This window comes from Mesoplodon bidens, assembly GCF_964165515.1.
Source record: "Mesoplodon bidens genome assembly, chromosome: 3".
Lineage (NCBI taxonomy): Eukaryota > Metazoa > Chordata > Mammalia > Artiodactyla > Ziphiidae > Mesoplodon > Mesoplodon bidens.
Window position 1 is genome coordinate 178,351,538 of NC_138178.1, and position 17,252 is coordinate 178,368,789.

At 60.7% G+C, this 17,252-nt stretch overlaps 1 protein-coding gene across 1 annotated transcript; it reads left to right on the top strand.

The window, feature by feature from the left end:
• Window positions 1-7,206: 7,206 nt before the first annotated feature.
• Window positions 7,207-14,827, top strand: PLD4 (phospholipase D family member 4; the record flags this gene model as incomplete). The annotated part of the gene is given in 11 exon segments (XM_081230369.1): window positions 7,207-7,303; window positions 7,306-7,379; window positions 9,825-10,021; window positions 10,789-10,972; window positions 11,154-11,274; window positions 11,706-11,833; window positions 12,409-12,609; window positions 13,285-13,424; window positions 13,600-13,765; window positions 13,840-13,936; window positions 14,373-14,827. Coding segments are annotated over 11 exon segments (1,608 nt in total). The 3' UTR covers window positions 14,576-14,827.
• Window positions 14,828-17,252: the final 2,425 nt, after the last annotated feature.

Here is a 17,252-nt window from a genome sequence, read left to right on the forward strand (position 1 = left end):
CATGCTGGCATTTGTCGCCTTGGCCTTATTTCTCCAGTGGTGGTGTTTGGTGTGGGGAGGGGGCTCCCTGCCACCCCTGGGTGCTCAGCCCAGGGGTCTCCCTTCCTGGGCTGGAAATTCCCATTTGACCCCCAAGACCGGCACGGTGCGATGCAGACATGCTGTCACCAGGGGGAGACCTAGGCAAGAAAGCAAAGCAGGGAACTTTCCGGAGGTTTGCTCCTCAAAGACAGAAAAGTTATTTTTTTCAAGCCGTTCAGTGATGCAGCATCCAAGAGCACCCTATAAAACAGGCCACCCTGTGTAGACGTAGCACAGAAGGGGCGCGGGCACTGTGTGCTGGGGCCCAGATGCTCCCAATTCCTTCTCCCTTTTTATGGCTTCAGAGGGGTCTGAGGCCTCACCCGCCCTGGGGTGACGTCACACCACCTAGTCCCTCCAGCCCAGGGGCGATACTGTCCCCCTCCTGCTACAGGGAGGACCCAGAAGCAAGAGGGACAAGGCAGCAGGAGCAAGCGTCCCACCCCAGAGCCTGCTCGCAGGTCACTTGGCCCGCCGCGCAGGAGTCACTTGTACCCAAGCAGGTCCCCTCGCCTGCTCTGTCCCCACAGAGCTCTGTCCTTGCACACATCGTAAACCCCAGAGTCAGCTGTCAGTTTTTTGTTTGTTTGTTTTTTGTGGTACGCATGCCTCTCACTGTTGTGGCCTCTCCCGTTGTGGAGCACAGGCTCCGGACGCGCAGGCTCAAGTGGCCATGGCTCACGGGCCCAGCCGCTCCGCAGCACGTGGGATCCTCCCAGACCGGGGCACAAACCCGTGTCCCCTGCATCGGCAGGCAGACTCTCAACCACTGCGCCGCCGGGGAAGCCCTCAGCTGTCAGTTTTAAAGTCCATTTGCCCTTTCCCTGCATGTACCTTTGGTATTCTACTTTGCCTCCTGGATTTCCATGTTTCCCTCCTTGATCATTTTCCAAAGGACCTCCACTGCATTTGTTTTTAGTGCAGGTTTGCTGCGATGAGATGAACGCCAAGGAACATACTCAGCTGGATTTGGCTCAAGGCTGTAGTTTGATGACCTCTGGCCCAGGCCACAGGTCCACCCAAGCTGGGAGTGCTACACAAATCTGGGACATCTGTAGGGGCTACACTCTCTGTGTCAGGATAGAAAGGCAAAAATCCACCTGCCTTCAAACTTTTTAAAATGTATTTATTTTATTTATTTATTATTTTTGGCTGCGTTGGGTGTTCGTTGCCATGCATGGGCATTTTATAGTTGCGGGAGAGTGGGGGCTACTCTTCATTGCGGTGCACGGGCTTCTCACTGGTGGCTTCTCTTGTTGCAGAGCATGGGCTCTAGGCACGTGGGCTTCAGTAGTTGCAGCACGTGGGCTCAGTAGTTGTGGCTCGCGGGCTCTAGAGCACAGGCTCAGTAGTTGTGGCGCACGGGCTTAGTTGCTCTGCAGCATGTGGGATCTTTCCAGACCAGGGATCGAACCTGTATCCCCTGCATAGGCAGGCAGATTCTTAACCACTGCGCCATCAGGGAAGTCCCTGCCTTCAAACCTGAAGAAACCTGTCTGTCTCTGCCCCAGCTTTGGATTTAAAAAAAAAAAAAACCAACAAAAACCCCCCAAAACTCTCTTGTGTAAAGGATGCCGAACGGAGAGCCTTAGGCCCTGCCTGGTATAAGTGGAAGATAGTGGAAAATGGGTTAAACACACATAAGTGAAGGAGAAACGCAGCACCCCGTCCTGTAGGTCCCCAAAGACTTGCAGAGAGGCAAGCTCAGGCGGGTACTGACGGGCCAGATGCACTAGAAAAAGGCATCAGGGAGGGTATTAGCCACACTTTACTATCTGTAAGTTGATGCTTTATCATCCACCTGAGGGCCTGTTAGCCATCGCTAAGCAAATGAAGACTCGCCTGGGTGCCTGGAGTCCCCACACAGCCTCCAACTATACGCCCGTCCCACAGGGAGCACCAGCTTCTGGGGTGGGGTGCCCTTCAAACATAACTGGCCCATCCTAAGCCTGCCTGCCCCGCCTCAGCCCCCGTTCCCGCAGAAACCGCAACGAAGGCACTTCCTCACAGTTCGCCGCCTGCCTTGCGACCGGCCCAGCACTGCCCTGGGTGCCCTGTGGGGCAAGCTGTCCTCTCCCCGTGGAGCTGGGAGCATAGGTGCAAACTACCAGGTATAAAATGAGTAAGTTACAAAAATGTGATGTACAGCACAGGGAACTATATTATAATAACTTCATATGGAGTGTAATCTATACGGATATTGAATCATTATGTTGTACACCTAAAATTAATATAACATTGTACGTCAACTACACCTCAACGGAAAAAAAACCAGGGAGACAGACCAGATCCCTGAAGATCTCTGTGCCCTCAGTGAGAGGGGGTGGGGCAGACGCCGTCTGAGATCTCCCACCGCAGGGCCTCCTGGCTGAGTAACAGACTCATATTAAGAGTTCCTGGGTCCAGGACTCGAGGTCAGCTTGTTCTTTCATTAATCCAACTTGGAAACATTGCACCAGCATCTTCCAAACCTACAGAAAGAAAGAAGAGCCGTGAGCACCACCGACGTGTGTCTCTTCTCAGTTTCCTTTGTGTCATGTGGGCCTGGGGCTCAAATTTATATATACAGCCCCAGACGGGTGAAGAACCTCCAGGATGAGTGATGTATTCAAAGTGGTTCTAGGTTGGTCGCCATCCTGGGTTCCCACAGAAGCAAATGCAAATCACGTCTGGAGAAAGGCCTCTTCAGCCCAGGACCCTCCACCGCCCCACAGTACGTCTAGCCCAGGACGAATTCCTGGTCAAAGGTCATAAAACACACCATGAGCAACACCAGCATGAAATAACAAATAGAATTGTATTGGAACTTCCCTGGCGGTCCAGTGGTTAAGACTCCGTGCTTCCAGTGCAGGGGGCACGAGTCTGATCCCTGGTAGGGGAACTAAGATCCCACATGCCATGCAGATTGGCAAAAAAAAAAAAAAAAAAAAAAGATTAGAAAAGAGCAAAAGAATATAAACTATAGCCAGAGTTGGAAAAGCATCACACTGAGAATGATAATGACTCAAAAGAAAGCTTTGTAAAAACCTCAATAAGAGAATTAAATAACAGGTTAGACACAGCTAAAATAAGAATAAGTCAGCGGGGACTTCCCTGGTGGCACAGTGGTTAAGAATCCGCCTGCTAACGCAGGGGGACGTGGGTTCAAGTCCTGGTCCGGAAAGGTCCCACATGCTACGGAACAGCTAAGCCTGCGCGCCTGAGCCTGCGCTCTAGAGCCCGCGAGCCACAACTACTGAGCCCACGAGCCGCCACCATTACTGAAGCCCGTGCGCCTAGAGCCCATGCTCCGCAACAAGAGAAGCCACCGCAATGAGAAGCCCGAGCACCACAACAAAGAGTAGCCCCCACTCGCTGCAACTAGAGAAAGCCCGCATGCAGCAACGAAGACCTGATGCAGCCAAAAAATAAATAAATAAAGCTTATAAGAAAAGAAAAGAATGTCAGTGCTGAGAAAGACGAGAGGAAGTTATCCAAATGCAATGCCCAGGAACATGGAAGTAGAAGCTATGAGACGGGTTGATGGCAGAGAGGACTGAGTGACAAAGTGGAACATGTCTGCCTGGCGTTCCTGACGGGAAAGGGGAGAACAGGGCAGAGGACGGATTCACAGAGAGAACAGAGAGGAGTTTTCCAGACCTGGGAAAGACACGTGCTGTGGGTTGAACTGTGTCCACCAAAACGATGTTAAAGTCCTAACACCCAGGACCTGCAAATGGGACCTTATTTGGAAGTGGGGTCTTTACAGATGATCAAATTAAGATGAAATCCTGTGATGGACCCTAATCCAATATGACTGATGTCCTTAGAAAAAGGGAAATGTGGACACAGAGACAGATGTGTACAGAGGGAAGATGACGTGAAGACACAGGGAGAATGCCATAGACAGGCCAGGGAACCCCAGGGGCCACCAGAAATTAGGGGAGAGCCTGGACCAGACTCTCCCTCCTGGCCTCAGAAGGAACCAACCCTGCCAACACATTGATTTGGGCCTCTTAGACTTCAGAACTGGGAGACAGTCCATTTCTGCTGTTTAAGCTGCCCAGTCTGTGATACTTTGCTACAACAGCTCCAGCAAACTAATACAACATGTATCCACGGCTACAGGAAGCATAATGTATGCCAGGATAAAAGGAAGAAAAGAAAATTACACCTGGTTACATCATGATAACAGACATCGACAAGAATCTGCTAAAAGCAAGCAGAGCAAAGGAGTCCTTCCAAAGGGGTGACAGCGGGTCTCCCAGCAATGATGGGACCCTAAAGACTTTGGGGCTCCAGAGAAAATGACTGTCAGTTAAGAATTCTGTACCTGGAAAAGTTCTTTCAGTAATGAAGGAGCATTAGAGCCATGTTCATGTTACTAAAAACGGAGCATTTGTCAACACGCTCCCAGTTCATGGAAAATAATGGGCAACTGAGAATTTTATCCCCAGCTGAATGATTAGTCAAGTCTGTTGACAAAAATTCAAGGAACTGTCAAGTTAAGAAGAAAAAAGGGAACTTTATTCAAGCCAACTGAGGATTCTAGCTGGGGAAGCAGATTCTCAAAAGCTCTGAGGACGGTTTTGCCTGCTCGGAGTGGAAGACACAGTCACACACATTTTCGAGACAAAGGATCGTACATCAGAATGACATGCGGTAGTTTACATAAAGGTCACCAAGGGGGCACAGCCCAGGGAAGCACGTACAAAGTGGGCTGCGGGTCACCGTGACCCCTGCAGAGCTGGGAAGGAACGCTATTCTTTAAGAAGTTGCACTGCCAGCGTCAGAAGGAAGGAAAAATCAATCTTTACAGGGGGGCAGGCATGCCCACCTTTGAGGAGCTCTGGCTAAGGTGTGACGCAGATGTACCTGGCACGTCAGGGAGGGAGGAGGCCCAAACAAACACAGAGAGAGAACTTTACGTTTAACTTTTTCTTGTCCTGCCTTAAAATATAAATTTTATATCAAGTTCATTCTACAAGATTATTTCAGGAAGAAGGACAGTGGTCACAGAGGAAAGCTCTGAAATAAAAGAAGGAATGATGAGTAGATAAATCCATAAAAGTGAGTAGTTCTTCAACACACCCCGAGGGGATAAAATAAATGTAAGACGCATAATTTGTGGGGGGCGGTCTTTTTTTTTTTTTTTTTGGCTGTGCCGCATGGCTTGTGGGATCTCAGTTCCCTGACCATGGATTGAACCCAGGCCATGGCAGTGAAAGCCTGGAATCCTAACCAGTAGGCCACCAGGGAACCCCCTTTGGGGTTTTAAAATAATAATAATAATAATAGTATTACAGGCTGGAATTTAAAAAAAAAAGACAATAGCAGAATATAAGGAGATCACTGGAGTTGAAGTATTCAAACGTCCTCACATTATTCAGGAAGAGGGAAAGATGTTTATGATGTATATATCTTCTTATGTCTGTGGGGCAAAATTTTGTTTTGTTTTGTTTTGCAGTACGCGGGCCCTCTCACTGTTGTGACCTCTCCCGTTGCGGAGCACAGGCTCCAGACACGCAGGCTCAGCGACCATGGCTCACGGACCCAGCCACTCCGCGGCATGTGGGATCTTCCCGGACCGGGGCACGAATCCGTGTCCCCTGCATCGGCAGGCGGACTCTCAACCACTGCGCCACCAGGGAAGCCCTGTGGGGCAAAATTTTAAAGATAAGCTGCGTAGTGTGGAAACACACCACTTCCTAACATCAGCGGATCAACACAACCAAAGAATAGTTACTGCTGCTGAGCAAGCCCGAGGGGCTCTCCCACTGGGGCTGCATTGTCAGAGCCCCGAACAGACAGGAGGGAAGAGTGGTACTTCCTACACCCAAGATTAAAGGCTTCAGAAGAGAACTGACATAACGCCCTTTCACTCACAATGCATTGGTCAGGACCTGTTTGGTGACCTGCCGGACCACAGGATGGCCAGGGCAAAGAATCCTCCCCTGTGTCTGTGTGAGTTTCCATCACAAAGCATCATCCCCCAAAGCCTAGAATTAAGGGAATAGGAGAAAATGGAATGAGAAAAAAAAATCCAGAGGGCTTCTCTGGTGGTGCAGTGGTTGAGAATCCGCCTGCCAATGCAGGGGACATGGGTTCGAGCCCTGGTCCAGGAAGATCCCACATGCCGCGGAGCAACTAAGCCCGTGCGTCACAACTACTGAGCCTGCGCTCTAGAGCCCATGAGCCACAGCTGCTGAGTCCACATGCCACAACTAATGAAGCCCGTGTGCCTAGAGCCCGTGCTCTGCAATGAAGAGTAGGCCCCTGCTTGCCACAACTAGGGAAAGCCCGTGTGTAGCAACGAAGACACAACGCAGCCAAAAATTAAAAAATAAATAAATTTATTTAAAAAAAAAAAAAAAGGAAGAAATGAAGACAGCAGCCAAAGGGAGGAAAAGAAAACCAAATCCAAAAACAAAAAGCAAAGAGAAGGGCTATTCTAAAGGCCACTGTTTGCGGGGGCGGGGCAGGGGGCATGGGGGTGGGGGTGAAAGGATCCTGTATTCAGAGAGCCCTGGTCGGGGGGGATGGCGGTGGGATGGAGCAGGTGGAGGCAGAAATCCTTGCTGGGGACCCAGGCTAAGCACCAGCAAACTATAGCCAGGCCTGCCTTTTCAGGCAGCCCAGTAAGCCACCCACCTGCGCTCTCCCAGATGGGGGTCCTAGCTGCCTCCATTTCCCAACCTCCCTTGCAGCTAGATGCAGCCATGTGACTAAGTTCTTAATTATGAGACATAAATGGAAGTACCCTGTGGGACCTCCAGGATGGCTCCTCTGGGATATCCCTTAATGCTCTGCTAGGAGCATGAGGTAATGGCTGGGCTCCAGCAGCAATTATGGGGCCATGAGGCTGCCAGTCAACCCTAGGGATTGGGAGCTGAGAGCTGCAGGGACCTGGCTCCTGATGACTGTGGAACCAACACCATCCCTAGGCTGCCAGCCCCAGAATCTGGTCAGTGTGATGGAGAAAAACAATGTTCAAGCCCCGGTTCCTCAAGTCAAGTGTCTCGGTGGTTTGCACCAAAACTAACTCAGATGCATAAGCCTGTGACTTGGGGTTGGGGGGTGGGGAGGGATTCTCTCTGGATGTGAATGTTTTCAGCCCCACCAGCTGGCTGGCCCACCCAGCTCCAGATGTCTGTCAAGGGTGCGGAGGGAGGTACTCAGGAAGAAAAGGAAGTGGCCAGAAGGGGAAGCGGCAGGCTGCAGAGAGGAGGCCGGTGGGACTTGATCGGGCGCTCGCTGGCGAGCTGAGGGCCTGCGTCTGTGGCAAAGCCAAGATGAACGCCAAGGCAGGATGCCCAGAGGTAAGTGCCAGTGAGGCCAGATGGGAGAGTCAGGCCCAAGGTCCTGAGATGGGGGCTTTGCTCCACTGTCCCCTGGCCCCGTGCTGCCTGCAGCCCTGGGCCCAAAGCGTCATGAAGTCTCCAGCTACGCCTGCAGAGCAGCCATTCCTCTGCCAGTCTGTGCAGCCAGGACCGCCAGGGCCCCGGGGCCTCCTAGAGAGCTCAGAGCAAGCCCTCCCTCTGCCCCAGCCTGGGCCGGGCAGCTGCGCCACATGCCCTGCACGGCAGGAAGTCCCACGCCTTCACCCATGACCTCCGATGCCTGCAGGGTCCCACGGCTGCCCAGCACACGGCTGGGGGGAGCCCAGAGCTGTCCCATGGGAGTCTCCCAGCCCGTCACGGCCCTGAGATGCCAGCGCTAGTGGGTCATCCTCTCCCAACAGCCAGCCCCACCCCTGGACATACAGAGTCCCCAGGGCTGCAGCTGCCCAGAGCCCCCCTGGACGGCTGGCCTCCCCAGGCCCCTGTAGTTCCCAAGCGGATGGGTGGCCCGGCAGGTGCCTTGGCTGTGCTCCGAGTCCCAGATGGGGGCCGTGGGGGCAGGGCTGCCGCGCTCCAACCTTCCTGTCTGCCTGGGGCCCCGGGCGGTGCAGCAGAGGCAGCGTCTGTCCGAGGATGGCCCTGGGGCCCCGCCCAGGACTGCACCCCGATTGCCTCTCCTGAGGGTCAGTGAAGGGGCCTGCGGCCTGTTCACTGTGAAGGCCTGATGTGGCCCCGAGCCCTCCCCAGGCAGGCAGGGGAGGGGCGGGCCCCCGAGCGCTCCTCTGCGGCGTGCGGGTGGGGAAGCACCCTGACTGCCCTCTATGGGGGCTCCTGGCAGGGAGCGGTGCCGGGCCTCGGGCACTCTGCCTGAGTCCCCTTCTCTCACTCTGCTTTCTGGGGCCCCCGCCTCCCGGTAATGGTTCTGGCTCAGGGCAGACGCAGCCCCCCTGGCCCAGCTCCTACGGCCGCCCCTTCCCCACACTGAGGTGGGCCAGCATGTCCTGTGGAAGGACACCCGCTCCCTGGGCCCCAGTGCCTGGCCCAGCTGCACTCACAGGCAGGCAGCGCAGCCCAGGCCCCAGGCCCCAGGCTGCAGGGGCCACTTCCCCACCAAGGCCAGGAGGGAGGGCTGCACCCACCCCTCACAGATGCCTCGGAGGTTGGCTGGCCGGGTGGGGCGGGGGGGGGGTGTGATCCCTGTCGCTGCGCATGGGCCCCTCCCTGCACTCCGGGACGGGCGCGCTGAGCTCGGGAGCATCCCACTCATGGTGGCATTTGAGGCTGCTTTGGGGAGGGGCCCAACTCCAGCCGGGGCCCAGCCGGCCGGCTTCCAGCTCCTTGTGGAAGTGACCACTCTGAGGGGACAAGACGCATCCTCCGTCCCCAGATGGCTGCAGAGTCCTGCTGCACAGGGAGAGCCCCTCTGGCAGCATCAAGGGACCCCGACTCAGCCCCCAGCCCCCTGAACAGCAACACTCTCTCTGGGCCGGGTCTCCCCAGCCAGGACAAGGGCTGCTGCCTGGCGCCCAGGAGGGGCTGCAAGGGGCCAGGACAGGGGGGCCCAGCCCCGAAAGGGAAGCAGCTATTTGTAGGCCGGCCTTGGAGGGCCACGGTGGAAAGCAGAAATGGCATCGGACTCGTTGAGGTTGGGACTGAAACAAGGAACTGAGATTCAGACACCCACGTGCCCGCCGAGAGGGGGTCCAAGAGGGAGAACAGCGGGTCACGTGTGTCCCGGGAACAGACCGGGGCGCACACACACACACGCACGCACACATGCACACGCACTGGTGACAGGCACGGCACGCGCCAGCTTCAGGCCAGGCTGTGCTGAGGGTGCGACCGTGGGCAGGAGTGGGTGGCTGTAGGGTCCCCACGAGGTGGTGGTCCCTGTACCCAGCTGCCCAGGCACCGTGGAGCCACTGCAGCCGGGCCTGGAGCTGTGGGTGATGCCAGGTCACCCCAAGCAGGTGCGGAGGCCTCTGCAGAGCGCATCGGTGGCCCCCGCGTGGCCCCGACCCACGCCACCCCACAGCCCACGGGACAGGGAGGCCCGCCCAGTAGGACTTGGGGGCCTGAGGAGGGGGCTCAGCAGCCTCACAGGACCCCTGGGCCAGAGTGGCAAGGACAGAAGTCGCCACGGGGTCCCCGGGGCGCCCTGCCTGGTGGGCTGCTCGGCACCTGCCACGTGCCCTGTCTCGGGGTGCCTGGGAAGATGGCCAGTGACCATGCGGCCCCGGGCTGGGCGCCGGTGGTGGGCTCGGGCCTGCGTGGCCCCATCCTCGCCAGCCCCGGCCAGCGGCAGGCCTGGCCTCCCCGGCAGCAGGGACGGTCTGTCTCAGCACCGGAGAGGCCGTCAGGCCCCCCGGGAAGAGCCCGGCCGCGCCCCGGGGACCCCGTGGTGACGCCCTCCTCCGGATGCAGGTGCGCGGGGCTCTGGCCCTGCTGAGCCTGAGCGCCGTGACCCTCACCTACGCGCTGTGGCAAGTGCTCTCTCCCTCTGCCGGGGGCCACGTGCGCCCCGAGGAAGGGCCCACCGCGTCGTGGGGCCCCGGCTCCAGCCTGGCCTGGGCGCCCCTGGGAGGGGAGACCCCGCGGCAGCAGCAGAAGGACTCCTGCAGGTGAGCGAGCCCGTGAGGTCTGCAGGGTGGCCGGCGCGGCGCTGCTCCGGCCGCCGCCTGCCTTCCCCCCGGGGCTCCCCAGCGGGACGAGCACCGCCTCCTGCCACCTCCTGTTGGAAGAGGCAGGTTCGGGGAGGGTGGGCTTGAGGCGGGGGGGAGTGGTTGGGGGAGGGGTAGAATCCCCGAACTGTATGGGCCGGAGTGGGGGCGGGGGGCGGGCGCGACTTGGGGCGCTCTTTGCAGCAAACGCAGGCTGCCACCCAGGGACTCCGACAAGGCCGCGAGCCCCGGTCCTACCTGGGCCGAGGTGGCACCATCGCAGCCCTTCCACCTGGGGTGGAGTCGCAGCCCCCGCCCCTCCCTCCCCGCTGGGGGGTCCTGGCAACCCAGCACACCCCCAGCATACCCCCAACCCCCACTGGCCCAGCCCTCCCTTCTGGGTCAGCCCGGGCATCTCCAAGGGCCTCCACAGCTGCAGGAGCCCAGACCCAACACCTCTGCCGGGCTCTGCAAGCGACAGCCCCGAGCAGACAGCGCCTGGGCGTGGGGTGGGCCTGGGCCCCATCTGCCCTGCTCTCAGGCCCCCCACTCAGGCCCCTCCCGGGGCACTCCTGGGTGTCAGGCCTGCCCTGCCCAGTCTGGCCTGCGGCCCCCTTCCTGCACCCTCGGCCTGGGCTCAGCCCTCCCGCTTGGCTGGATGGGACGGAGCAGGCGATGCGAGGCTGGCTGGTGGCTCCTGCGCTCACACCTGGCGCCTCTCTCCGCAGGCTTGTCCTCGTGGAAAGCATCCCCCAGGACCTGCCGCCTGCAGCAGGCAGCCCGTCTGCCCAGCCCCTGGCCCAGGCCTGGCTGCAGCTGCTGGACGCCGCCTGGGAGAGTGTCCATGTGGCCTCCTTCTACTGGTCCCTCACGGGGCCCGACACTGGGGTCAATGACTCTTCTTCCCAGCTGGTGCGCCACCCCTCCCCCGACTCGGAGGCTGTGGGCCGTCCAGGGGCCAGGCACACAGCAAGCCCAGCAGGCGCACATCTGTCTGATGGAGCTGTGGGCGGGAAGAGGCGGGCTCCTGGGGAAGTCTGGGCCCTTCCTGGTGGGACGGGGGTGGCCTCTCACCGCTGGCCTGCTCCTGCAGGGAGAGGCTCTTCTGCAGAAGCTGCAGCAGCTGCTGGACAGAAACGTTTCCCTGGCTGTGGCCACCAGCACCCCGACACTGGTCCGGAACTCCACCGACCTGCAGGTCCTGGTGGCCCGAGGTAGGTTCCTGCCGTCCTGGGCCTGGGGACGGGCGAGAGCAGTGGGGCTGCCCGGGACGGGGAGGCCGGGAGCCCAGGGCTGCGAGCACCTTCAAGTGGGCTTCCCCGAGGGCTGGTTCCAGGCAGCCGGACGTGTCATGTCCCAGGGGGCAGAGCACAGGGTGGTCTCCGGGCCTTGCTGAGCCGCTTCAGCCTGTGGGTGGTGGCTTGGCCGGGAGCCAGAGGCAGCAGGGATCCTCACAGAGCCGGGCTGCCTGGAGGGACCCCAGGCTGGTCAATGCCTCCGTTTTCCCACCTGTTAAATGGGAATAACAACATCAACTGAGTAGGGCTGCTGTGAGGAGAAAGGAATCCACCCAACTGCAAAGAAAGAGCTGAGAATCCGGCTCAGCACGAAGTGGGTTCACCGCACCGTCCTGCACCCTCGTCAGGCGCCCAGGTGCGACATGTGCCCATGGGAAGGCTCACCGGTGGCGTTTTGCACTCCAAGTTCTGGGTCGTGGATGGGCGGCACGTCTATGTGGGCAGTGCCAACATGGACTGGCGGTCGCTGACACAGGTGAGTCCCCGAGCCCCGGGAGGGGAGACCCCATGTCCCCATGCGGGCAGTCACCCTGGGGGAAGTGGCCATGTCTGTAACATCGCTGTGGTAGAAACACCCGGAGACTGGTTACCGGATTCTAACGGCACCGAGCTCCTGCTGCGGAAGGTCATTTAACCGCCCGGAAAGATGCTCAAGTCACCTTATCCAGGAAATCGTGCAGACAAAGCACGATCCCTTCTAGGAAAAGCAATGCTTTAACCCTGAGTCAAAACGGTAGCAGCAGCTGTCGTTTAGCAGTCGAGGATGATTTGTTTTCTTTCTTCTCTGTGCACTTATGTATGTTCTATTGTCTTCTGGTAATAAACACGTATTGCCCTTGGAATACAATGTTCAAGGAAAACAGGGACCCGCAGGGCACCCCACCCCATGGCTTCCCCCAGCGCACCATCTACTATGGATTCTCGCGGGTGATGGTTGCTGCTGTTGACCGGCTGCCAAGCCGGGGGCTGCACCTGCCCGGCACCCCTGGCCCAGGGGGTCCACACGGCCCCAGAGGGGCCCCTCCCGCAGCGCTGCCCCGGTGCCTGCAGGTGAAGGAGCTCGGCGCCATCATCTACAACTGCAGCCGCCTGGCCCAGGACCTGGAGAAGACCTTCCAGACCTACTGGGTGCTGGGGCTGCCGGAGGCTGTCCTCCCCAGACCCTGGCCTCGGGACTTCTCCTCCCACATCAACCGCTTCCAGCCCCTCCAGGACTACTTTGACGGGCTGCCCACCACTGCCTACTTCTCGGTAAGAGTGGTCAGGGGGCCGACTGGAGGCCCTGCTCTCCTGGCTGGCCAGAGGCACAGGGAGCCCTGCCCACCCTGCAGACAGCCCAGAGTCGGCTAGGTCCTCGGGGCCACGGCTCGGGGAGCCAGCACCGTGGACGGCGCTGCGGCCTCAGGATGAGGGGCAGGCCCGGCCCCAGGAGAGGACACGGTCATCGTCATCCACGGGAGACAGGCAACCTGAGTGCTTGTGGGGGTCGTCCTGTGGCCCTGGGGGCCTCCGAGCACACTGTTGGATGGGGTCTGACTCAGGACCAGGGAGGGTGGGGGGAAGACCCGTGCATCAGGCAATTCTGTCACTCTGGGGGGAGGAGAGGGGGACTGAGGGGCGGGCGGTCATGCCCACCAGCCACGACCCTCCCTCAGGGTACACGGCAGCTACCCCAGTGCTGGGCTACAGTGGAGACCCTGCCTCGGAGGCAGGGACGCGTCCCCAGACGTGGGGACCCAGGCTGAGCTGCGCAGGGAGCTTCCTCCAGAGTCAGGCCAGCCTGGGGCCCCTGTTTAGGCCCGACGTCGTGTCTTCCTCCTGGTTCCCAGGGCTGGAGGGTGGGTGCACCGTGACGTCATGGGCCCAGGAACCCAGTGGCTCAGAGCCGGGTGGGCAGTGCCCTCAGGGACCTCTCTGCCCGCACAGGCATCGCCACCTGCACTCTGCCCCCACGGCCGCACCCGGGACCTGGACGCGCTGCTGGCGGTGATGGGGAGCGCCCGGGAGTTCATCTATGCCTCGGTGATGGAGTATTTCCCCACGACACGCTTCATCCACCCCGCCAGGTAGGCCGGGAGGGAGCCGGGCGGGAGCCGGGCGGCCCCGGACCGGGGAGGCCCCTCTGCCCGTGGGCAGCTCCTGGCCTGTCGCCTTGACCACCAGCACCCCTGCCCACTCGGGGCGTGTGGGCACGGCCCGGTTGACCTGAGGACCCTGACCCTCCCCCACACCCCTCCCCAGGTACTGGCCGGTGCTGGACACGGCGCTGCGGGCGGCGGCCGTCGGCAGGGGCGTGCGCGTGCGCCTGCTGGTCAGCTGCTGGCTCAACACGGACCCCAGCATGTTCCCCTACCTGCGGTCCCTGCAGGCCCTCAGCAACCCCGCGGCCAACGTGTCCGTGGACGTGGTGAGGACCCACCCCCTGGCCGGGCCGGGAGGCAGCCTCCCTGTTGGCTGACACGCCCTCTCTGTTCCCCCAAGAAAGTCTTCATTGTGCCCGTGAGGAACCACTCCAACATCCCCTTCAGCAGGGTGAACCACAGCAAGTTCATGGTCACGGAGAAGGCGGCCTACGTAGGTGAGCAGGGGTGAGGGCTGCGGGCAGAGGCTCAGGACCCCTGCCTGAGTCCTTGTGGGCTGCCGAGCGAGCGGACACCAGCAGAGGGCACACAGGCCCGCAGAAGGGATCGTGTCACCTGGGCGGTGGCCAGGCCAGGGTGCTGAAGGGGGCACTGCTCTTCCGTCCAGCGTGGACCCCGGGCAGGGACCTGCTGAAGGGCTCAGGCCCTCCCCCATGGAGGCAGGTGGGGACCCCTGGCACCGAGCCCCCCGAGCACTGAGTCTGTGGGCTGCTGGGGTGCAGTCCCTCACTCGAAGAGCGGGCTGCACTCGGCGCCAGAGGGGCTGCAGGTCTGGAGTCGGACCACGGCCGAGTGGCCGCTGGGGCCATCGGGCTGGGCCAGGCAGCAGAGGACCTCCCGTGCGGCCCAGTAACCCAGCGTCTCCGCCCACAGGCACTTCCAACTGGTCCGAAGATTACTTCAGCAGCACCTCGGGTGTGGGCCTGGTGGTCAGCCAGAGGGCCTCCAGCACCCAGCCAGGGGTGACCACTGTGCAGGAGCAGCTGCGGCAACTATTTGAGCGAGACTGGAGTTCCCGCTACGCTGTAGGCCTGGACGGACAGGCCCAGGGCCAGGACTGTGTTTGGCAGGGCTGACGTCCAGCCCTTCCTGGCTGCGGAGCCCCCCGGCTCCCGACCAGGCCTCTCTGCGTGGCCCCCAATCTGGACCCCGAGCAGCTCCATCCGCACAAGCCCTGGTCAGGGGTTGGACTGCCCAATGCAGGGCAGGCGCAAACTGTTTGCTCTCCAAAGCTAGCCCCTCTTAAACCCCCACCTCCTCCTCGGAGCCCTCCAGGATGCCCTCCCTGGTTCCCACAGAGCCGCAATTCCTGCCCACACACGGAGCCTTTACAATACTGTGTGCCTCCCTTTTCTCCTGTGAGTCCTGGGTCAGGCTGCGTCCCACCTTCTCAGCCCCAGGCTGGAGTTCAGCCTCTACCCACCTGCGAGGCGCCTGTGTCCACGAGGCCACATTCAGGCTGGGCTGGGCTTCCGCCATGCGAGCCCCTGACTCTCGCCAGCGTCCAGCCTCCTGCCCACAGGAACCCAGGGACAGAGCAGGGGGCGGGGCTGGCGCCTGGGGTGGGCCCAGGCCTGATGGGGGCGGGGCTGGCGCCTGGGGTGGGCCCAGGCCTGATGGGGGCGGGGCTGGCACCTGGGGTGGGCCCAGGCCTGATGGGGGCAGGGCTGGCGCCTGGGGTGGTGGGCCCAAGCCTGTAGAGGCTAAGCTGCTCTGGCACCCAGTCCTGGTGTATAAGGGGCCAGGAACCGGGCAGTAGCGTTGTAGAGTGGAGAGGACCTGTGTTTGAGCTGGGGGGAGGGTGACACCAGCCAGGATGGGGTTTGGATGCAGCCCCATTGGAGCTCACCCTCTCTTGGGCCTCGCCCAGCACCTGCCCTGCAGAAGCCGGAGCTGAATCCTGGTCTGACAACTCGGTGCTGGCCCTTCTGCTAGGAATGCTGGGTCAGAAGCCTGTCTCGGCCCTGGCCTCGCCACCTCCTGGTTTCTGACCTCGGCTTCAGAGCCCACCTGCCCTCGCAGAGGCCCCCAGGGCACCCGAGGCTAGAGCTGGGGGCTGGCTCAATGTCCAGGAGACCCTGGCCGCTGAGGGAGCTGAGCGAGTGGACCCCAGGCCCAGCCCGGCCTGCTGCTCCCCAGCTCCCGCGTCATCTTGGGCCCAGGGAGACGTGGCTGGGTGACTGTTGGACGCCTTTGACGTGAGTGTCCTCGTCTGCGAGGAAGATCCCCAAACCCAGCCTGTCTCCCTGCCCAGACCCACGGGGATCTGGAGAGAGTGCCACGGCTCCACGCGGCCTGAGAAGCACCCAGGGCCTCTGGGAGCTGGTCTGTGCCTGAGCTGCCCCTGGCAGCACCCGCTCCCGCAGAGGGCAGCGCCCCGGAAGCCGCAGACCCCAGGCCCTCAGCTCCCTATAGGCTGACCAGCTGCGGCCCAGGAGGGCTCTGTGCGCCAGGCTATGGCGGGGCAACAGGGAGAAAAGATGCAGCCAGTGCAAGGCCCACTTCACACACTGTGGGTCTGGTGGCCACATCTCAGTGGCAGCCTCAAAGGCCTCCAAAGCAGACCCCCGTCACAGGAGGTCCAGCTTGATGAGGCGTGAGAGGCCTGGGGACCCCTTCTGGGGTGTGGGGGACAGACCCTGCCTCCTGGGAGCCTGGAACCCAGGCCCTTGTGTGACCCCTCCCTCGAGGGAGGGCACCAGCTGCCTCGCCTGCGACAGGTAGAATGCACAGAGGGGGTTATGTGACACGAGTGGTAACAGCATCTTGCCGGGGGCCGACCCTTGGTGGTTTGATGAAGCAAACTCCCGTGAGCTGTCCTATGGAGAGCCCCGCTGGGCAGCGCCCCAGGAGCAGCCTCCAGCCCCCAGCCAGCAAGAAACAGGGCCCTCAGCCAGCTGGCCTGCACCTAGCAGCCTTGTGAGTCTGGGGAGTGGTTCCTTCCCCAGTTGAGTCTGGAGATGAGATGGCAGCCCAGCCAGGGCCTTGATGGCGGCCTCATAGGACCCAGCTAAGCTGTGCTTGGCCTCCTGACCCACAGAGCCCGGGGCTCATGAATGTGTGTTGTTTCAAGCCACTCATTTGCGGTGACGATGTCACACAGAACAGAGGCCACACGGAAGGTGGGCGGGCCTGTGCGGTCAGCGGCTCCCCACGGGCTGACAGCTGCCTGCTCGGCCTCCAGCACCAAGGCTACTATATCTCATGCCTTGACTCTGGGTTCAGAGAGGAATGAGACCCACGGAGCCAGGCAGACCCCCCACCGCAGCGTTCCCAGGGGGCTGTGCTCCCCACGTCGGTCTGATAGGCAGGGCGAGGCTGGGGCTGGGAGAGGCTACTGCAGTCTCCTTGACTGCGGGACCCAGTCCCCACTGAGCTTTCCCTCCCCCCGCCCCACCTTCCAGAGGGTTCGACATCCCCTACCGTGGGGGACCTTCCCAGCCGGCCACGGGAGATGGGACTTCCCACGGTGGCCAGGGGGAAGGACCCAGCCTCCCAGGCTCTCTCAGGGCAGCATGGGGAGGGGGGTGGGGGGAGCAGCCTTGGGAGCAGCAGGATGCCCTCTGGGCCCAGCGTCCCCCCAACCCGTCCCCGCCCCAGGGGGCGGGAGGGTCCCAGCCCTGCTCTTCTTCCTGTAGCCTCAGCCATGAGAGCAGCCACTCTTCTCCAAGCAGAAGGGAGGTGGGACAGGCTCCAGCTCCCACTCCGAGCGCATCGTGCCCACGGGCCCCTGAGGGGCGTCTGAAGGCAGCC